The sequence below is a fragment of the Cervus elaphus genome, chromosome 18 (genome assembly GCF_910594005.1).
Source record: "Cervus elaphus chromosome 18, mCerEla1.1, whole genome shotgun sequence".
Lineage (NCBI taxonomy): Eukaryota > Metazoa > Chordata > Mammalia > Artiodactyla > Cervidae > Cervus > Cervus elaphus.
The window spans coordinates 117846781-117869004 of NC_057832.1; the positions used below are offsets into that span (position 1 = coordinate 117846781).

General features: G+C 50.7%; 2 protein-coding genes across 6 annotated transcripts in view; both read left to right on the top strand.

The window, feature by feature from the left end:
- Positions 1–15877, top strand: part of ZNF862 (zinc finger protein 862) — a 32712-nt gene extending 16835 nt beyond the window's left edge. For 4 of the 5 annotated variants that reach the window (XR_006334907.1, XR_006334906.1, XR_006334908.1 and 1 more), the window contains exons 6-9: positions 8889–8993; positions 9974–12088; positions 13702–14619; positions 15035–15877. Coding sequence is in view for 1 of the 5 variants with exons in the window: in XM_043872231.1 (XP_043728166.1) it covers positions 8889–8993; positions 9974–12088; positions 13702–13889 (2408 nt within the window). In the remaining 4 variants the exon portion in view is untranslated. Of the gene's footprint in view, positions 1–8888; positions 8994–9973; positions 12089–13701 lie in introns of all 5 variants that reach the window. The other variant, XM_043872231.1, reaches the window with a different exon arrangement.
- Positions 15878–15977: 100 nt separating this feature from the next.
- ATP6V0E2 (ATPase H+ transporting V0 subunit e2) lies at positions 15978–21105 on the top strand. Its single transcript, XM_043872232.1, has 4 exons — positions 15978–16203; positions 17540–17587; positions 18954–19068; positions 19426–21105. The coding sequence occupies exons 1-3, from the start codon at positions 16022–16024 to the stop codon at positions 19045–19047; spliced, it is 324 nt and encodes a 107-aa protein (XP_043728167.1). The 5' UTR covers positions 15978–16021; the 3' UTR covers positions 19048–19068; positions 19426–21105.
- Positions 21106–22224: the final 1119 nt, after the last annotated feature.

Below are 22224 nucleotides of genomic sequence, written 5' to 3' on the forward strand. Positions count from 1 at the left end.
CTGATGCTGGGAGGGATTGGGGGCAGGAGGAGAAGGGGATGACAGAGGATGAGATGGCTGGATGGCATCACCGACTCGATGGACATGAGTTTGAGTAAACTCCGGGAGTTGGTGATGGACAGGGAGGCCTGGCGTGCTGCAATTCATGGGGTTGCAAAGAGTCGGACACGACTGAGCAACTGAACTGAACTGAACTGAAAAGGGCACTGTCCTCTAAATATCAGTCAGGGGTCAGTGCTCTGATCACTGATTGCTGCTTCTCATCACAGACGTGCAGACAAAGAAGTAAGCAGCCAATGTTGTATACCTCCCCCATTGCTGCAAGTTCTTCCCCCTCCTCTTTAATTTTTCCCTTTTTCCTTTTTTGGAAATCAGATGTTAAAGACTAGGAGATTCAAAACCATATAGGAGGAAAATTAAGAAAGTGATTTTGCATGACTAGGGAAGGACTCGAAAAGACCTGAGAAGACTTTAAGTTTACACCTCAGGCTGATATTTGGCACAGAGATAGCCTATAATGATTAAAAAAAATTAAAAAGAAAAATAATAATGGTAACCCCAAACAATAAAAACAGCAAACCTTGGGGACAGGAGGGAACCTGATTTCCAGAGTTTCCACATTATTAGATTCAAATGTCCAGTGTTCAACAAAATATCACAAGGCACACAAAAAAATAGGACAGTATGACCCATTCGAAGGAAATAACTAAACGAAAACTGTCCCTGAAAAAGACCTGATGGCAGGTATACTAAATAAATACTTTAGAACAACTGTCTTAAAAATGCTCAGAGAACTTTAGGAAGATGTGGAGAAAGTCAAGACAGTAATGTATGGATAAAATGGAAATATCAATAAAGAGAGAAAACCAAAGAAGGATCCAGAAAGAAGATTGAGAGCTGAAAACTACAACTGAAATGAAAAATTAACCAGAGTAATACAAAAACAGATTTGAGCAGGCAAAATAAAGAATCAGCAAGCTTGAGGATAGGACAATGGAAATTATGGAGCCCCTGAAACAGAAAAAAAGTCAAAGAAAAATGAACAAAGCCCAAGGGACATGTGGGAAACCATCAAGTGGACCAACATGCACATTGTTGGAGTCCCAGAAGAAAAGAGAGGGAGAAAAGGAAAGAAAGAATGACTAAAACCTCCTCAGATGTGATCAGAGACATGGTGGCTCACACTGTAAAGAATCTGCCCGCAGTGCGGGAGATCTGGGTTCAGTCCCTGGGCTGGGAAGATCCCCTGAAGAAGGGAATGGCAACCCACTCCAGTATCCTTGCCTGGAGAATCCCACGGACAGAGGGGCCTAGTGGGCTACAGTCCATGGGGTTGCAAAGAGTTGTACATGACTGAGCTACTAACACTTTCACTTTCACTTCATGAATACAAATATCCAAGAAGATCAGTAGACTTCAGGTGAGATGAACTCATACCCACACTGAGACACACTATAGTCAAACTTTCAAAAACAGAGAGAAGCTTGAAAGCAGCAAGAGAGAAGTGAATCATCTCATACAAGGGACCTCAATAAGATTATAAACAGATCTAACTTCCAGAGGCCAAAAGGCAGTGGGCAGATACATTCAAAGTTCTAAATGAAAAAAAAGTCAACTGAGTCCCATATCTGGCAAAACTGTCCTTCAAAAGTGAGGGTGGAATTAAGAGGTGCCAGGCTAAACAAATATTGAGGGAGTTCCTTACCACTAGAAGTTCCTTGCAAGTAATGCTCAAGGGAGGCCTGCAAGGTGAAATTAAAGGACACTAGACAGTAACTTGAAGGCTTATGGAGAAATAAAGACCTCAATCAAGGTAAATACATGGGCAGTTATAAAAGCTGGTGTTATCATAACAATGGTTTGTAACTACCTTTTGTTTCCTGTGTGATTTGAGATTTGTGATTTTTTTCTTTAAAGGAAAAAAAGAATTAATCTATAAGCTAGTATTTTCTAACTTTTGTTTGTAACTCCATATCTTATTTTCTACATAATTTAATACATTTAAAAGAATTACTAGTTTATGTTTTGGGACACACATATATAAAGATGTAATTTTGTGACATCAACAATGGAAAGAGATGGGGAAAGCTGTAAAGGAGCAGTTTTTGTATACTATTGAAGTTAAGCTAAATTGACATTAGAGTGTTGGTACTTTAGGATGTTAGATGTAATCCCTATGTTTGCTGTTGTTGTTTAGTCACTAAGTCGTGCCCGACTCTTTGTGACCCCATGGACTGTAGCCTGCGAGGCTCCTCTCCCTGTGAGGTTTTCCTGGCAAGAATACTGGAGTAGGTTGCCATCTTCTTCTCCAGGGGATCTTCCCTACCCAGAGATTGAATCCATTTCTTTTGCATTGGCAGGCCGATTCTTTACCACTGAGCCACCTGGGAATCCCTAAATGTAATTCCCATGTAACCAGAAAGAAAATAGCTATACAATATACACAAAAGGGAATTAGAAAGGAATTTAAATGTTTTCACTACAAAAATAAACTAAACACAAAAGAAGACAGTGATGATGGAAATGAAGAACAAAAGCTTAAGGCATATGGAAAACAAATAGCAAAATGACAGTCATGAGTCCCTTCTTATCAGTAATTACTTTAAATGTAAATGGGTTAAACACTCCAATCAAAAAACATTGTCAGAACAGATAAAAACACATGATCCAACTATTTGCTGTCCATGGGAAACTAATTTTGGACCCAAAGACACAAATAGATTAAAAGTGAAAGCATGAAAAACAATATTCCATGCAAATAGTAATCAAAAGAGAGCAAGAGTTGGCTATACAAGTATCAGAAAAAATAGACTTTAAATCAAAAAGACATATGAGACACAGACATTATATATTTATAAAAGTTTCAGTATAGAAAGAAGATATAAAATTATATATATAAACCTAATGACAGACTCTCAAAATTTGTGAAGCAAAAATTGCTAGATTTGAAGGAAGTAAACAGTTCTACAATAATAGTTATAGACTTCAATATCCTAGTCACAGTAATGAGTAGAAAAACCAGAGAGAAGATAAGGAAATAGAGTACTCAGACAATAAACCAACTAGACCTAATAGATATCTACTAGATATAACATTCTACCAAACGGTATCAGTATTCACATTCTTCTCATATGCACGTGAGGCATTTTGCAGGATAGATTACATTTGGTGGCAAATTAAGCCTCAATAGATAAAAAAAAAATAGATATCAAACAGTATCTTCTCCAAATATGATGGGATGAGGTTAGAAATCAATAACAACAACAACAACAAAAACTGGAAAATTCACAAAATTGTGGAAATTAAGCAACTTTAAACAGCCAATGGATTAAGGAAGAAAATCACAAGAAAAATTAGAAGATACTTAAAGATGAATGAAAACAAAAACAACATATAATTTTGACGTGGGACAGAATAAGTGGTGCTAAGGGGGATATTTATAGCCATAAATGCTTCCATTAAAAACAAGAAAAATCTTAAATCAACAACCTAACTTTACAACTTAAGGAACTAGAAAAAGAAGAATAAACTAGACCCAAAGCTAACGGAAGGAAGCAAATGATAAGAGTTAGAGCAGAGATAAATAGAAAATAGAAAAACAGTAGAGAAAAATCAGTGGAACCAAAAGTTGGTTCTTTGAAAAGATAACAAAATTGACAGACCTTTACCTACATAGACTAAGGCACAGGCAACAGAGAAGAAAATAGGCAAGTTGGGTTTTATGAAAACTAAAATTTTGTGCATCAAAAGACATATAAACCAGGGATTGTCCAGTGGTCCAGTGGTTAAGACTTTGTGCTCTCACTTTAGAGGGCCTGGGTTCAATCCCTGGTTGGGGAACTAAGATCCCACAAGCCATGTGGCATGGCTGGAAAAAGGAAAAAAAAAAAAAAAAGACAAACCTAATACAAAGTCAGCACACACAATGGGAGAAAATATTAGCAAATCATATATCAGATAAGGGATTAATACCAGGCTATACAGAGACCTCCTAAAACTCAACAGCAATAAACCTGATTTAAAATGGACACAGGACTTGAATAGGCATTTCTTCAAAGAAGATGTACAAATGGCCAGTAAGCACATGAAAAGATAATATCACTGATCATTAGGGAAACATAGATCAATGCTACAGTGAGATACCACCTCACACCCATTAGGATGGCTACTATTAAAAAAATAGAAACAAGTACTGATGAAGTTGTGAAGAAATTAGAATCCTTATGCCTTGTTGGTGGGAATATAAAATGGTGCCGTCACTGTGGGAAACAATATGGCAGTTCCTCAAAGAACTAAAGATAGAATTATCGTGTGTGTGTGTGTGTGTGTGTCAGTTGCTCAGTTGTGTCTGACTCTGCAACTCCATGGACTGTAGCCCACCAGACTCCTCTGTCCAAGGGATTCTCCAGGCAAGAGTACTGGAGTGGGTTGCCATTTCCTTCTCAAAGAATTATCATACGATCCAGCAATTCTACTTCTGTGTACATATCCAAAATAATTGAAAGCAAGGTTTAAACAGAATAGCAGCAATATTTTCAGAATATTCTGAAAACAGAATAGCAGCATTATTCACAATAGCTAAAATGTGGAAGGAACCCAAATGTCCATGGATGGATGAATGGATGAGCAAATGTAATCTATACATATAATAGGATATTATTCAGCCTTGAAAAGGAAGGAAATTCTGACACATGTCAAAACATGGATGAACCTTGAGAACATTATGCTAGGTGAGATAAGCCAGTCACAAAAATGGCAAAAACTATGATTCTATTTACAATAAACTGAAAAAGTACTTAGAATGGTCAAATTCACAGAGATGGGGACTGGTGGTCCAGTGGTTAAGAATCCACCTTCCAATTTAACAGATGCAGGTTCGATGCCTGGTCAGGGATCTTAAGATTCCACCTGCCTCGGTGCAGCTAGGCCCATGGGTCAGTTTATGCCTTCAGTCTTTTCTAGGCCCGGGCTCCTGAGTAGTCCCACAACTCCAGGAACTGCAGGTCATACGTCATTCCCATTAGGCAGAGGAAAGAAGCCCACTCCACTCTACCCTTCTCCATGGTAGTGTGGGGGACTCACAGTACATCTAACAGCTCTTTCCAGAAACGTCTCTAAAATCCAACTCCCTGACCTCTTCACGTCCAGTGTTCTGACTCCCTCTTAGTGGCGAAGCTTTGGGTTACAGCCCAGTGTTTCAGCCACTCTTTCCAAGTCGGGCTTCGGTGGTCTAGCTTTGGAATGGGGAAAGAGTTGGCCTCTATTTTGAAGGGGCCTTTAAAACAGGCAAACAGAACCACACTTTAATATCCTGTTGCATATGTTTATTGCTATTCCTGATTTATTGATTTTAGATATAATCTATTGATTCCTACTGTGGAGGATGAAGATATGGCCCTCTTACATCACCCCAGACCCCCACTTCTCTTCCTTCCATCCTCTCAGAACAGGTATATCATACTTTTTTGGTTAATTCAATGTGAATTATTTGCCCAATAATGATTATGTATTATTTACTTTTCATCAAAGTGACATATGATGATGTTTCCTCTGCTATAGGATTTTTTCACCCCCAGGAATTGAAATTTTTTCTTATTTTTTATTTTGTTAGTTTTCTGTGCTATCACCACTTCTTCTCAAGTTCTCCATGGAATTATACAACTCCTCAAAGAGTTTCTTCCACATGATCGAACATCCTGTGACTTATCTCACTTTTTTTCTGGAGATGTCTATCACTGAGTCTTCCATCCCTCTGCTCTGCCTAAGCTAGTTATTCTTTAGGCCTGCTGCATATCTGTGGCCTTGGACTTTGTTTTGTCTCTCTCCTATTTCCCAGATCTATTGTTTCTTTTAGGTTTACATCTTCATTTTGTTGGAGCACATCCTTCAGTAACTTTCTAAGAAAGGGTTCATGGGAGGAAATATTTTAAAGAGTGTATATCTAAAAATACCCTTACTCTGCTCTCATAATTGATAACTTGGTTTGGGTATAGAGTTCCAGGTTGGAGATGATTATCTTCAGCATTTGAAAGCACTGCTTTTAGGTTTTACAGGTCCTGTTGAGAAGTCTAATTACACTTTTATTCCTAAATCTTTGATCACAGCCTGTTTTTCCACTCTTAAAGGATTTAAGATCTATCCCAGTGTTTTGAAGTACTTAGTGCTTAATGATAGAAATGTTTTTTCATCTTTTGTTCTAGGTATCTGGTGCCTCCCTTCCATGTGGAAACACACTTTCCAGTTTGAGGAAACATTTTTGTATTATTTCTTCCTTCCTATTTTCTCTTTTCTTTCTTCTGAGTCCTATTAGTTAGATATTAGACTTTCTAAATCGAGTCCCTGGTTTTTTTTTTATTTTTTACTTTTTCTCCTGTTTTCTGCTTCTGTATTTTTTGTTTTACTTTCCTAGAGATTTCCTCCATTTTACTTTCTAACAATTAATTCTATTTAACTTTTAAAAATTTATTCTATCATATTTTTAATCTCAGAGTCTTTATTGCTCTTTTCATGGATAACTATCATGACTTTTCTTGGTGGGAATATTCTCCTTTTTAGGGGAGGGGTTGAAATTTTGTTTTGCTTCTATCTCTAGTTCCTTCCATTCTTTTTCCTTCTTGTTTCATGTTCACAGTTTGTCTTGGATAAATATCTTTAGGTTCATTCATATTTAAGAATAAAGCCTTAAAAACTGACTGGAATCTCTGTGTGCATGGCTGGGACTCAAGGGGTAGGTTATGAAAGGTTGTTGTTAAGCTGTGAAAGATGGTGGATTCTTGGCCTCCGGAGGAGAATTCAGTCCAGGGCCAGTGACAAGGCTTGATTGCTCAGAGCTTTTGTGTCATAAAGTTTTATTAAAGTATAAAAGAGATAGAGAAAGCTTCTGACATAGACATCAGAAGGGGGCAGAAAGAGTGCCCACCTGCTAGTCTTTTGCAAGCTGTTTCATGTCTGTTAGAAAGCTATTAATCAGATAAGTGAGACACCTCAAGGCTGAGGGAGTTTCACCAGGCTCCTCTCCCACAATATGCATTTTTGAGATAGGATGGCCCTCAGCCATAAAACAATTGATATGAAATCAGCCCAAGGTTTGGGAAAAGAAAAAAAGTTAGTCTTAGGTGGAGCCATTTTGAAGAAAGGCAAATTCCAAAGCAAATATATAGTTTCATTAACATAGCGTAAGATAAATATTTCCATAAGAAAAACACATTGGTTAGCTCAAGGTTTGAGAAAAGTTAAGTTCAGGTGGAACCAGGTGTAGTCATGGCAACACAGAATTTTAAGAGAGACCTCCTTTTAATTTTGTATAGAGAAGGAAAAAAATCTGACCCTTGTAGTTTGTTTCCTCCTGCCGCTTAAGGGAGGGAGAAGAAATGTCTGACACTTGCAGCCTATTTCCTCTATTTGGAGACCCCTGGCCTTCCTGCCTGTTACCCTCTTAGTTACATTCACTGTAGGGTGACCATATGTGCACCTGGATGTTTCACTGAAACACCTGCCAGAGTCTGGATCCGTAGGTATTTTTGTGAAGGGGGCTGGGGAGGGGCAGTTCTGTTTCTCTAAAGAAAACCTGCAGTCTCCCGCTTAGCTGTAGGCTGAGCTGGTGTTCCTGGAGCCCAGGAATACAACTTCTGGTCTGTAGGCTGTCTTCATCTATTTGCATTGCAGTGCCTCTCCTTCATCTTTCACTCACCCCAGCAACCCAGGGCCTAGAACCTTTCTGGTTGAGTTTTTCTGTGGACTAATCTCTCTTCTCCTCCTCAAGGCAGGGTGGTGGTATTTTCCGGGTTCCTGGAATGGGTGAGAGGACCTGGGCTTGAACAGGTCTCTTCTTGCCCGCCACCTTCTGCCACACCTGGTGCCTCCAGGTCCTGGCTTTTGTGGGGACTCTGAGGTCAGCCCCACTTCTTTCTTCCTGTTACCCCCTCTCCTGGCATTTGGTGTTCAGCTGTTAGTTCTTCCATCTTTCCTTCTAAAGATGTATTAACATTTCTAGTGCAGTGTTTCTCTTGGGCTTATGCTCCTTTTTACTGTTATTATTCCTTTGCCCTCATTTAAGAGATGTTTGAAGAAGGACATGTGTTCAGTCTACCACAGATTAATAATTTATTATATTTTCATTAGTAGTAATATGTGGGTACACACACACACACACAAACATATAAATATATCCCAATGATCCAAAGATAAATAGTGAAAATAATCTCCCTTTTACCTTGTCCTTCAGTCCCTCCATAGAAGTGCCCACAGTTACCAGTTGCTTGCATATGTCTTTCCAAAAAAAGTTTATATACCCATTCACATTGATACATAAAAAGCATGTAAGTAAGGATGAATGGATTTTATTTTAAATCAAGAAAGCAATTTTTTTCACATATCCCTGAAGAATATTCATGTTTCCAGTAAAGGGCAGTGCTTAACCCACAGACATGAAGTCCATTGCCAGTGTAGACACAGCGTTAGGGGCCTTTCAGATGCCCTGTGAAGTAGCCACCTGCACCAAGGCCAGCCATGGGTGTTGCTGAGAAGCATGTGCATGGGACACTTGTTGGTGACCCTCTCCCACTTCTTCTGTGACTTTATCATCCCTGTCTTCTTTACTTTTGGCCTCTGTATTTCTTCCTGTTTTCACCCTTTCTCCTCTAGATGTGTTTAGTGGACTCATGGCTTCCGTGTCTGGCCCATGGAGCTAAGGGATGCCCCTAATCTGGCTGCCTTTTTGGGTTTTAAGAATCAGTCAGCACCCCAGACAGGTATGCTTTCATTGCGCCCCTAGTTGAATAGATTTTATCAGGAAATACAGCCGAGGCCTCCCTGGGTCTTTCCAGTGGGTTGCTTGACTTGGTAGTCCAGGGCCGTGATGTCACTGTGACTCTTTGTCTCCGCAACAGGGCCTGCTGCTTCCAAACCAGACCTGATCTCAAAACTGGAGCGGAGAGCTGCACCCTGGATCAAGGACCCACACGGGCCAAAGTGGGGGAAAGGCCGTCCTCCAGGTGGGTCTTGACCTGCCGAGTGCTGATGGGTCTGTCCAGGGGCCAGGCAACTACAGCATGTCACGCAGTGTTAGTTCAGCCACACTCGCATGAATCTGCTGTGCATGGGGCCCTATGTTAGGCCCTGGGTAGAATAACATGAATACGAAACTAACCTTGCCTTCAGAGCATAAAACAGTCTGAGCAACTGGGACTGTTTGGGAAAAGTAAGGAGCTTTGATGAGTGGAAGTGAAACCGGGATGGTGTGGTAGAGCTGATGGGGGAGATACATGGTGGACACTGGTCACCAGGAGCCATGTGACCCACAGGCCATGCACCTTGCCTCCCTCCCCCCGCTCCTCTGGCATTTAGCGACAACATGGCTGGTCTGTGGGAGTCAGCAGTTTTGCATATGTCCATCAGTAACTTATTAGTCCCTAGCTACTGTGTATACCTCTGTGCCCCCTTTGTTTCTCAGGCTAATAAGACTTATGGATGTTTACCCTCATTTCTTTATGGTGCCTCGAAAGAGGATTAAGACCATCCAACAGCATCTACAGCCAAGGTGGTTAATTAAGCTTATGAGCATCTGATGTCACATGATCCCAGGGTAACTGTGTGGGTAGACGGGGCGGCTGGCTGAAGCAACCATGAGGATTAGCACATAACCCGTGGGGAGCCAGACTGACTTTCAGAGAAAATAATGGGAAAGGGTTTCAAGAGAAGCCACTCCTGGGAAGATCCCCTGGAGAAGGGAACAGCTACCCACTCCAGTATTCTAGCCTGGAGAATTCCATGCACTGTATAGTCCATGCGGTCATAAAGAGTCCAACACGACTGAGCAACTTTCACTTTTCACTTTCTGATTTCTAGAAAGGTGGAGCCCATCCATCTCCTCTGCTTTGCATAAGGGGTACTTACTGAATTGGGTTGTCTTAGCTGATAGGGGGCTGCAGAGTCCTGGGCAGCAAAACCAAGCACAGTCTGATTTGCCCCAAAGGGAAAAAGAAGACAGTGGCCATTAGAGACGCGCACACACAGGCCTCGACTGTAGAGTCCACATGGCTTCCAGTTCCTTCTGTGGAAACGTGTACCTCCTACTGCAGGCCCCACCTTTGTGGAGTGGAAGCAGATGGACAGGCGAAAATCAAGAGGACTTACAGACCCCGCTCAATTCAAAGGTCGTGGTTTGGGCAGTTTCCATGGTTAGTGATCGACCCCAAAGAGACCAAGCTCTTCTGCTCAGCTTGCAAAGAAAGGCCTAGTCTCCATGACAGATCATCCCGGCTGGTCCGCGGTTACACGGGCCCTTTCAAAGTGGAGACTTTAAAGTACCACGAAGTCAGCAAAGCACACAAGCTCTGTGTCAACACCGTGGAAGTCAGGGAGGATGCCCCGCAGGCCGCCCTGGTCCCCGAGATCTCCAGTGACCTGATGGCCAACATGGAGCACTTTTTCCACGCTGCCTACTCAATCGCGTACCACTCAAGGCCCCTGAACGACTTCGAGAAGATCCTGCAACTCCTCCAGAGCACGGGGACCATGATTTTGGGCAAGTACCGAAACCGTACCGCCTGCACTCAGTTCATCAAGTACATCTCTGAAACTCTGAAGAGGGAGATCCTGGAGGACGTGCGCAACTCCCCGTGCATCAGCGTGCTGCTGGACAGCGCCACGGATGCCTCCGACCAGTCGTGCGTGGGCATCTACCTCCGCTACTTGAAGGGGACGGAGACGAAGGAGTCCTACCTCACGCTGGCCCCCCTCCACAGCGAGACGGCGGATGGGTACTTTGAGACCATCATCTCGGCCCTGGACGAGCTGGACATCCCCTTCCGGAAGCCGGGCTGGGTGGTGGGCCTGGGAACCGACGGCTCCGCCCCGCTGCGCTGCGGGGGAGGCCTGGTGGAGAAGCTGCAGGAGATCTTGCCCCGGCTTCTGCCGGTGCACTGCGTGGCCCACCGGCTCCCCCTGGCCGTGGTCGACGCCTGCGGGGGCATCGACCTGGTCAAGAAGTGTGACCGGCACATCCGAACCGTCTTCAAGTTCTACCAGTCCTCAAATAAGAGGCTGAACGAGCTGCAGGAAGGCGCGGCTCCCCTGGAGCAGGAAATGGTCCGCCTGAAGGACCTGAACGCGGTCAGGTGGGTGACCAGCGAGAGCCGCACTCTGAAGGCACTCACCCTGAGCTGGCCCGCCTTGGCCAGGCATCTCCAGAGCGTGGCGGACGCGGGGGGCCAGGTTGGGCACAGGGCCCAGGGCGTGCTGAAGCTGATGAAGGGCTTCCATTTCCTCAAGTTCTGCCACTTCCTCTTGGACTTCCTGAGCATCTACCGGCCTCTGTCCGAGGTGTGCCAGAAGGAGATGGTGCTGATCACCGAGGTGAACGCCACGCTGGGGCGGGCCTACGTGGCATTGGAGACCCTCCGCCACCGGGCAGGCCCCAAAGAGGAAGAGTTCAATGCCCGCTTCAGGGACGGGCGGCTCCATGGCATCGTGCTGGACAGGACTGAGACGGCAGAACAGCGGTTCCAGGCAGACAGGGAGAGAGTGGTCCTGACGGGGATCGAATACCTCCAGTGGAGGTTTGACCCCGACCATGCCCCGCAGCTCAGGAGCATGGCGGTGTTTGACACCAAGGCCTGGCCGAGCGGGGTGGCCCTGGCCAGTTTTGGGAATGACGACATCCTGGCCCTGGCCAGGTATTTTGAGCTCTCACTGCCCCCAGGATACAGAGAGGAGGCACTGCTGGAGGAGTGGCTGGGCCTGAAGGACGTGGCCCAGAACCTGCCGTTCTCCATGCTGTGTGAGCACGCACTGGCCCAGCACCACTGCTTCCCCCTGCTCAGCCGGCTCATGGCCCTGGTGGTCTGCGTGCCCGTCTCCACCTCCTGCTGTGAGCGCGGATTCAGTGCCATGAACCGGATCAGGACCGACGAGAGGACCAAGCTCTCCAACGAGGTGATCAACATGCTCATGATGACGGCCGTGAATGGTGTGGCGGTCACAGAGTACGACCCCCAGCCCGCCATCCAGCACTGGTACCTGACCTCCTCAGGCCGGCGGTTCAGCCATGTCTACACCTGTGCCCCAGTGCCGCCCCGCTCCCAGGCAAGTAAGTACGCACGGCAGAGCTCCTAGATGCGGGGATGTCAAAGAGCAGAACCTCAGCTTCCCAGCCCCGCCCTGAGCTCAGAGCCTGGTAGAGTGCGCTCAAGTCAGCCATCACCACAGGCTTGCTCTAAGGGGTCACGTGCTCAACTCTTTGCTAGACGGGTGGGTGCTCAGGACAGGACACCTTTCTCATTCAGCTCGACAGGCTGGGCGCCCACACTGCAGGCCGCAGGGCCCAGCGCTTAGAGCGGGAAGTTCCAGAGCGAGGCTGCCCAGGTTCAAGTTCTAGTCCTGCTGCTAACTAGCACGTGACCTCGGGCAACTTAATCTCTGTACTTTGGTTTTTCATCTTTAAAGTGAATTAATAACTCTGGGAGATGGTAAGGGACAGGGAAGCCTAGTGTGCTGCAGTCCACAGGGTTGTGAAGAGTCGTATACAACTTGGTGACTGAACAACAACAAAAGCGCTTAGAACAGTGTCTGGTGAGTAGTGCCCATGGTGTTCTTTAAAGGTTCAGATCATGACCAGGAATAACTCGAGGACTGGACGAGTGAGGGCAGGGGCAAGACCTTGTCCTGGGCTGTGGGGACCCTGCTTGCAGCAGGAAGAGGTCAGTGCAGCTCAGAGGGGCCGTGAGGACCGTGCTGCGTGGAGGAGAAGGTTAGGAGTGTCAGGCAGGGGAGGGGTCCATGAGGAGAGCCTCTCAACTCGCCTGGAGGGCTGGGCCGGGACTAGGTTTGAGGGGAAGTGATATTATCCTGGAGGCCGAGTTACTGAAAGTCTTAAGAAATTTTCCTCTTTTCAAGTAGTCACTGAACAGAGAACAGAGCTTCTCCAGGCTGTGCACGGGTCTCCGTCCTGTTGTTTCCACTCTCATGCTGTCTCGGGGTCCGCAGTCGTCAGCAGTGGACTGGCCTCAGGGTCGACAGAGGCTCCGTGGGAAGCAGGGTGGCCCTGGGCCTGCAGCTGGGCCGTGGGTGCAGGGAGGTGGGTGGTAGAAGTGGAGAGAAGGAAAGAGGGTGATTCTGAGGTAGGGTCCTTCACCCAGCATCTGTTGAAGGAGTTACTCTTTGAGCCTGGCCCCTGGGGGTGGAGGAGAAGATGCCTTCGGCCGTGCCCTTCTGCAGGTTGTAATCACAGGGCGATGGGACTGTACCTCTGAAGCAAACAGAGAACCCAGCCAGATTTTATATAACAAAGCCTTCCTCCCCAGGCAGTTTCTCAGCCTCAGCACTGTGGACATTCGGGGCCAGAGAGTTCTTCGTTGTGGGGGCCTGTCCTGCGCTCGGCCAACTCTGGCCTTGCCCACTACCCACCCACTGGTTCCCAACAGCACCTTCCTGGTTGTAGCAATTGGAAACATCTCCCTTCCAGACTCTGCCCAGGGTCCCCGGGGGGCAGAATTGCCCCATGAGCTCCGCGGCCCTCGGGTGGAAGAGTCCGCAGAGTATGACTTGCTCGAGCCCCGGAGAGCAGTCCTCGTCTGCCTCCGGTCTGTTCTGCCAGGGGTTATGCACCTAGCCTCCCTCAGGCGCAGCTGGATGTGGGGGGATGGATTATCACCTGACCTGTCCTCTCTGGCTCACTGTGCCTTCTCTTTCCTCCCACACGAGGGGCAGGACTCAGGAAGAAGACTGGCACGTTCTGCACAGAGGAGCCTGCCGCCCAGAAGCTGCCCGGCCCATCCTGCAGGGAACCGGTGGACGTCCTGACGGCCTGCGTCCTGGAGCCTGCTGAGAGGCTCCCGTGTCCCCTCCCTGGCCAGGAGGCCCCGGGCTGTCCTGCCAAAGCGCTCCTGTAGGAGCAGGAATCCAAGGGGTTCATTCCTTGGAGCCCCCTTGCTGCCCTGGCCCTGTGAACGTGGTGACAGGCCCTGGGATTCGAGGCTGCTGAGTCTTCGTTGGGTGGGACTCTAAGCACTGGGAGGCGGGCAGTGACAAGGCAGTTAAAGCCACACCCCATGGAGGCAGGGGGTCAGGAAGCCATGGCCTGTTTCCTGGGGCCCTTCTCCGGGCCCAGGGGACCTCCCAGCACTTAAATATGTAGACACGTTCTATCTCAAGCTCACTTTCAAGGTGCTTCAGCATGTAATCCCATTATGAAATCCCCAGCTTCTGGTGGCAAGAGGACTTTTCTGAAGTGGGAATGACAGCTGGGGGAAGGGGCTTGAAGGAGCACTCCGGCCCCTGGGTAGTTGGGGAGCATCCAGGGGGCCGCACACAGTGAATGGGTGGGGAGGCACGAGGTGAGGGCAGAGGGTGAGCAGGACTGGGGCCGGCCTGGCTCCGGGCTGTGTCCCTCTGGCTGTGCAGCAGAAGCAGGGAAGCCTTGACCTCACACAGGAGACTCCCCTCAGAGGCTGTCTCTGCCTCGTCGCGGGGCCTGCCTCTAGGATGCAGCAAGCAGAACCCCTGCACCCTGAGCAGCCAACAGCTCCTAGACGGGAGGAGTGGCTCCCTGGAGGGGCCCAGCGCTTCCCACCAGTCCAGCCCCTGGGTCATGCCGAGCCCTGGATTTCTGCGGAGCAGAGCGTAAGGACGAGTTTGCACTTGGGGGGCTTGGGATCCAGCCCCAGCTCTGCTGCAGGCAGTGGGTCAACCATGATGGCCCCCTTCCTGTCTCCTGTGCCTTTGCGTGCTTCTCTGTGAAACGGCAGCAGAGAAGCCAAGTGCCTGTTAGTGCCTGGCTGCCGTGGGACTGCTGGCTGACAGCTCCTCTGCAGGCAGAGACGGGCCTCGGGAGGCAGGGTGGACTTGGCTGTCATCAGCTCTTGTCCCTCTCCTTTGCCACTGACGTCCTTATTGTGGGAGGAGGTGCCCTCAGCATAATGGTCTAGCCCATTCTTTCCAGAGGTGCTCTGGGGACCGGTCTGGGAATCAGTAGGGGTGTTGGTTTAAATGTTTCAATGCAAACCCACCTGATCAGGTCCCCGGGACTTTCCTGCAGGCCCCCCAGGAACGTCGTGGGCTCACTCAAGCCTGAGAAGACCACCCTGGCGGCCCAGAGGGTGTCCCACACGATTTGGTTCCCCTTGCCTCTCGCCATCTCCCCTTCCACCCGGAAGTAAGGCATGTTTCCTTCCAGGGCAGCTGCCCTGGGGAGGCCTAGGCTGCTTGTCTAGCCGAGGATGATGTGGTGTCTGCCTCCTGCCTTCCTTCCCACAGGTGGGAAACCAGGGGAGCTTGGAGGGAAGGCTTCTGCCTTTCTCTGGCTTTAGATGGGCAGGAAGTAGTGCTCCTTGCCCAGGCTGGCCTCTGTGTTTGTTTCAAGAGTCTGGCAGCCTTTCAGACCCCAGGGCCTGGAGACCCCACTGTTGGAAAGCCTGCTGACTTTTGCCTGGAGAAAACAAGCTGAAGGCCGCTGGGAATGGGAGGAGCGAGCTCTCTGCGTTTGGCCAGAGTCCTACCCCTACTTCCACCCTCTTTCCCCACCTGTGGTCTCCATTGCGATGCCCAAAGTGCTGACAAGCTCAGTAACCAGCAGTGTAACCGACAACGTGAGTTCAATAGCCATAGAGACCAGGCAGGAGGCGGGGATCCTGCCCCCTCCCTAGCCAAACACGGAGGAGGGCTACTCCTCCAGACCTTTTGCTTCCCTCAAACCCAGGTTCAGTTCCTAGGGTGCTAAGTACCTAAGGACCCGGTGATGATGGGCCTGTTCCCTCCATCCAGGAGTCTGTCTGCCGAGGTCCACTTCTCTGGTTTCAAAGACGTGCAAAATACGGTTTAAGAAAACCATGTTCGATTCTCAACCTTTTGCTATCTGAATAAAGCAGAGCTTTTCCCCATATATGCCTCTGTCCCGTAAATCCTGTAGGAAACCGGCGGGGCGGGTCAAGTCAAAGTCGGCCTCCGCCCCGGAGTGTCGAGCTGCCGCGCATGCGCGAGCCGGGCGGCCGAACGCTAGCCCCCGGGACGGCGGGTCCTGCTGCGCATGCTCGGCGGCCCCTGCCCGCCGCGACAGGTACCCAGCAGAGCATCCGCAGCTCTGACCCGCATCCCGCGCCTGGCCATGACGGCGCACTCCTTCGCCCTCCCGGTCGTCATCTTCACCACGTTCTGGGGCCTCATCGGCATCGCCGGGCCCTGGTTCGTGCCCAAAGGACCCAACCGCGGGTAAGGATCGCGCGCGGCCCAGCCTACCCGGGGACCCTTCTGCGCCTGGGCCCACCCCTCCTCCGGGCCGTCGGGGCCAAAGGGCAGAGAAGGTCGTGCTGTAGAAAGGAGGAGACAGCTACGCCCGCGCCGCCCCCTGCCCCCCCGCGCCCTGCGGGGCGGGGAGGGGGGTAAAGTCTGTGGCGAGCCACTGATGCAGCTTGTCCACGCCTGCCCAGCTGTGACCTTGAGTGTCCGTCACCCCTTCAAGCCTCACTTTCTTATTGGGTCACTGGGGGCGATGATGACTCCTGCCTTTTAAGGCTGCTCTGAGGATTACACAAAATAATGTATATAAAACTTAGTGCATGGCACATACTGTATGGAATAATTTTCAGCCAGTGTCATTATTTCTTGGGGACCCCCAGCAGGTTTCTATACCTGTTGCACCACTCACCGGTTTCTGCTTCATAGTCTTTTCAGCAGTGACGGGCCCACACCCTTTCATGACAAGTTCCTCAAGGTGGAAGACTGTCTTTTCACCACTGTAGACCCCAGTGGCCAGCTTGGGACTGGCCCATGGTGCTTGGTAATGTTGAGAGAATGGATCAGGTGCTGGTGTCTCTGGCACCAACCTCAAGTGCTTTAGAGCACATAGGACCTGGTTTGGGTTAGGGCTAGCTTCAGCTGAAGGCTGCATATGGGTGTTGCCTCTGTTTTTCAAAATTCTCAGGGCCGAGGTCCCATGGCCTCACCTTGTAAACCGTTTTAGTCCCTCAACTCTCCTACACACTTTGGTGAGTTTTTTCTTCTAACTGAAGTCTCTCCTGCTGCATTTAAAGCCTCTGTCTCCAGTCTTGGCGTGGACTCAAGGCAACCAGTCCCTATTCTCAGTGTAACTGCTCACTCTGCCTCAGAGATGACCCTTGTTCTCCTTGCTTCTTGCTCTGTCTTCTGGTCTTCTGCCTTCCTTCCCTTTGCCCAGTGAATTTTGGATCCCAGAGACCACTCCATGGTGGGTGGCTGCAAGTGCAGCTGTGTGCAGTGTCTTTCTCCAACACGACTGCTCTAAGATGGAGAAACAGTGGGTGATGTAGAAGGAGATAGGTGAAGGGAAAGATTCATAATGTAAGTTGGATGTGGTCGAGGTTGACCTCCCCAAGAGGTGACACTTGGAGTTTTTCTTTTCCATTTAGCAATTCTTATCCAAGTAGATCTCAGCCTTCTTGTGTTCAGGAGGCATCAAGAAGGCCAGAGGGAAAGGGGTTGGCACCAGGAGCTCTTTCTCTGGTCTTGGCCAGGCCTTCTGAGGGTGCTGCTTCCATCCATCCTGACCTGACATCCTCTTCCGTTGCAGAGTGATCATCACCATGCTGGTGGCCACCGCTGTCTGCTGTTACCTCTTGTAAGTACTGCTCTCCCAACTCCTAGTCCGCGAGGGCCCTTGTCCTCCCTTCTTTCCTCATCTCCCAGCCCTGCTCTCACCTCTGTCCTGGTACTGACACATTCAGCTCTTGAAAGGCTGAGTCTGTAAACCGCAGAAGAGGAGGGATTTGGAGTGGCAAAGAGAGCAACGGGCTGGAGTTATGAACTCTGGGCTCTGGTTCTGAATGTATCATCTGGACAAGCTCTGCCATGTCCATGGGCTGCGGTGTCTCATCTGTGACACGAGTGAGTGGGGCCCGCTTGGTGCCTGTTGTTCCCGATGGGCACAGAATCCCCTGGAGAGATTTGTTAAAACACAAGCTTCAGGGTTCCACCTTGGACTCACTACATCACAGTTCTCACAGTCTGCACGTGGGAATCTGTATTTTTTTTTTTTAATTTATTTATTTGTCTGCATCAGGTCTTAGTTGCAGCACACAGGGTCTTTCGTTGTGGTGCGAGGGGCTTAGTTGCCCCACATGTGGGATCTTAGTTCCCCAACCAGGGACTGAACTCACATCCCTAGCATTGGAAGGCAGATTCTTAACCACTGGACGACCAGGGAAGTCCCTCCAGGAATCTGTATTTTTAATGCATGCCCCTGGGTGCTTTGATGCTGACCATTTAGAACCACTGGATGAGTGGTCTTCAAACTTGGAAAAGTAAGTAAGTATAGAATACTGTTCTATATTCCAAGTCCTGGAATACAGAACACATACCAAGAGATGCGGGTGCCTGGACCATGTGAGGGGGTCAATTTCCAGGTCCTTAGGGTCTAGGTGTTCTCCTTCTATAAGTGCCTTTCATGGTAGCCCCTCCCCTTTTACAAAAGAGACACCCCGCCTTTGCTCCCCAGTCCTCCTATGTCAGCCTGCTCCATGTTTAAATCTCCCTGGCTGCCAAACGGAGGAATAAGTCCAGGCTCAGGTTTTGAGGGAGGCCTCTCTCAGGAGCAGTTGGTGGTGGCGGTTTAGTCGCTCAGTCGTGTCCGACTCTTGCAGCCCCATGGACTGTAGACCGCCAGGCTCCTCTGTCCTTGGGATTCTCCAGGCAGTTAAGCCATCTTAAGTCAGAATGGCTTCCCTCTGTGCCCCTGGGGGCCGTCTTACCTCTTCTCTAATCCCCTCGAGTCCAGCCCCAACACAGGGATCTTATAAATCTACAAAACAACAAGTCAAACCAAACCCAAACCCACGCGCCCAGACTGAGCTGGCTGCAGTGTGGATGTCTCCGAGGGACCCTTCCCGCTGGAACTCAGACCCTCCATGCGCTGGGGGGGTCATGGCGTGGTGCACGGCGGAGTTCCTGGTGCCCCGGGCTCACCCGCGCTGTGCTGTCCTTGGCAGCTGGCTCATCGCCATCTTGGCCCAGCTGAACCCCCTGTTTGGGCCCCAGCTGAAGAATGAGACCATCTGGTACGTGCGCTTCCTGTGGGAGTGACTGTCGCCTCCGTGGCCCCAGGTACTGCCGGGCGGGTGGGCAGGGATGGGGAGGACGAGGTCAGGCAGGGTTGCAGGACTTTGCGTGTGGACGCAGGTGTTCATTTATTAAGAAGAACAATCCCCTGAGCACCGGCTCCACGCCCCCGCCCTGGTCCCCCCACGCTGTGCTGCGCGGCACAGACAGAAGATTAGGGTCCTGGGGGGAGCACGTGGGCCCAGCCTCGCTGGTGGGTTTGCAGACCCCGCCCCCAGGAGGCAGAGGAACCTGTTGGGAGGGCGGGCTCAGGGGTCGCGGTGAGCCGGGGCTCCCCAGGGCGGGGCTGGGGGCGGGGTCTCCACCGCGAGGCCGTGACCCTGCCGCGTGATGTGCTTTCAGGTGCCCCCGCTGTCCGGATGACCGTGGCTCCACTGTCCCTGATGACCCTTTTGTCACCGTTGCCCCCCTCCGCCCCCCCAGCTGTGTCCGGTCCCTCTGGGCCCCCTCCCCCAAGGCCTGCCGGGTTCTGAAAAGTCCCGCCTTCCCCAGCTCAGGAAGGCCGAGCTCAGAGCCAGCCAGAGCGGGAGGTGTCCAGCCCTCAGGTTCCCTCTGCCCGCTCCTCCCCACGTAGGTCCTGGCCGGGAGCTGACGAGGGTGGGGGCTGCCTTGTACGACAAGCGGGAGGCTAGGGCCGGCCGCGGCGTCCGGGGGAGGAGGGCTTGGAGCCAAGAAGCTCCGAGGCTGAAGAGGAAGCCCTGGGGAGGTGGCCAGCCCTGCCCCGCCCGACTCAGTGACCCCGGAGCGTCTGCCCGCGTGAGGGTCACCTGCGAGAGAGGCCGTGGCGAAGACCCCTTCTGGGAGTTCTCCTTTAATTTTCTGACGCGCTTCGATGTGAAATTTCTGGAAACGCTGACATAACCGACAAACATTCACACACAAAAAGCGCCATAGTAATTTGGATCAAGATTGAAAAGCTGTGTGTTGAGAATCCTTTATCGTCTGAGTCACCCAAAGGGGCTCGGGAAGTAGTATCTTCTCCCAATATCCTCTCCCCCCCTTCCTGCCCGACCTGGGCCTCCCTGTCCAGGATTGGGCTCCCTCCCTTCCCAGGGGCTCAGCCTGAAGCAGCTCCACACCCCACCCCAGGCCTAGACTCCCCATGAGGGGAGGATTTCTGAGCCCCTCGAAGCTGCACTTAGGTCCTTTGGACGGAGGGAGGGCGAAGACAGACAGGTGTGAGTGAGGTGTGGGTGGCGCGGTGGGCCCTGAGTACTGTCTGTGGGTGTGGGCTGGGGAGCCCCTGGCCTGGTGAGGACCAGAGTCAGAGCTTGGGGGCATTGGACCATTGGGGCCTGGGGCCCCAGCCCATGCCCTCACTTCCCCCAGCAGAGTTGGGGCAGAGACCTGGCAGTCCCAGAGCTGATTCAAGTCCCCTGACTCCACTCTGCCATGTTGCCTCCCCAGGGAGGGGGAAGCCAGTCTCTTGTCTTTATTGACTACTTATTTGATTGGCATTCTGTTCAGCGGGCATCATGTTTGGCGCAGTGGCGGAGTGTGGCACTTCTGCCCTGGGTTTCTTGGTTCGAGGCTCGGCCTGTTGCTCAGATGGGGGCCTGCCTTTGATGTTGCTCCAGCCTCTTTCCTGCTCCCTTCCTGTGCTGACCTCAGCGGCCCCCTTGGAGTGGGGGCGCTGAGTCTCATGGCCATGTCTAGTGAGTAATGAGTGAAAGGTGGGGAAATTCCTGTCTGAGGGCAAAGTCCTGGCTGAGGCCACGTCTGCTGCCTGCCGCACCCCTGCCCACCTGCTTCCCGTGTCCTCGGTGGGTGGATTTGAGGGGCAGGAAAGGGGAGTGGCAGCTGCGTGGACCTGCAGCCCTGGAGTGTGGACACGAAGGCCTACGTTTTCCTGAGACCTGGGAGCGAGTGCGGCTTCCAGATTCTGCCCAGAACCAGGCCTGGCAGGAGGAGGAATACGGAGGACTCATTCAAGTGGAACTTTGCCCACCTCCCCGCTGTGATTACAGAGAGTGCACGGCCCCTGGGGCTCTGCAATAAAGCCAGTCCCTAACTTGCAAAGCATGGCCTGCCTTCTTCCTAAGTGTTCCTAAACCCGTCCGCGGTTGATGGAGTGAGCGGATGGAATGAGCAGAGGGGAGCTCCTGGGAGGAGCAGCTGGGAAGCTAGGGGTGGGGTGCGTGGAGGAGGGACTGGGAGGAGCGAGAAGCCTGGATGCATCCAAAGTGAATGTGGAGCCATGAAAGGGTGGGGGGGCGTGGGATGTGACCCTGCTCGGCTCCTAGGATGATCTCTGCTCGGGCTATAATGAGCCCTAGATGAGAGTGGTGGGGAGGATGGAGCCCCATGGATGGGTGAAGGGCTAGTTAGAAGCTCAAGGGACCCAGCGAGGCCTGTGGGAGGAGGGTGAGGCAGGGCGGACCCTGCCGTGAGCAGTGGACGAAGGGGTGCCCAGGAACTGGCGGCTGGAACCTGTCAGCAACAGGCCACAGAGAAGCGACGACCTGGGGCGTTCTGAGTGTCCTGGTGAGCCCGGTCTCCCTGTGGAGATGCCCAGCAAATGGTTGGCTGCTTGGGTTTGGAGATCAGGAGGATGGTGTGTGTGTCTGTCCCTGAGTTCTCGCTGAACAACTGGGCGGCAGCCTCTGTCCCAGAGAGCCCCCTGTCCACTGCCCCCACCACCCCACTCTGAGGAGTCTCTGCAGCCCAGGGCTGGCAGACCCCTCCCAACAGGCCGCCTTCCCACCCCTCCCTCCCTTTCTGCCTTTGCCCCCATTCAAGGAGAGAGAGCTTGGGATGCTCTCCCGGGGTCTGTGCCCACTGTGTGTGGATGCTGCTGCCCTCAAAGCTCTCACCCCACCTCAGTGCAGGGAGGAGGGGGGACCACGGGGCGAGCAGGTTTTGTCAGAAATAAACACCATCAGACATCAGTTAAAGCCCTGAAACCACGTTTTATTCTGTAACAACTGACAGGGAAATGAGAACGCTGCCGGGTCTGGGCATTTTGGCGGGAAGGTGAAGGCAGAGGGGAGGGGTGGACAGGGCCCAAGCAGAGCCGGGAGTGAAAAGTCACGAGGTTGGCAGGCACAAGTGCGGCCAGGCCACAGAGACTGGGCCACAGGCCCAAGCCTTCCTGATTTCATCTCAGAAGAAGGGTTTATAAGAGCCGCCCCTGGGCTGCAG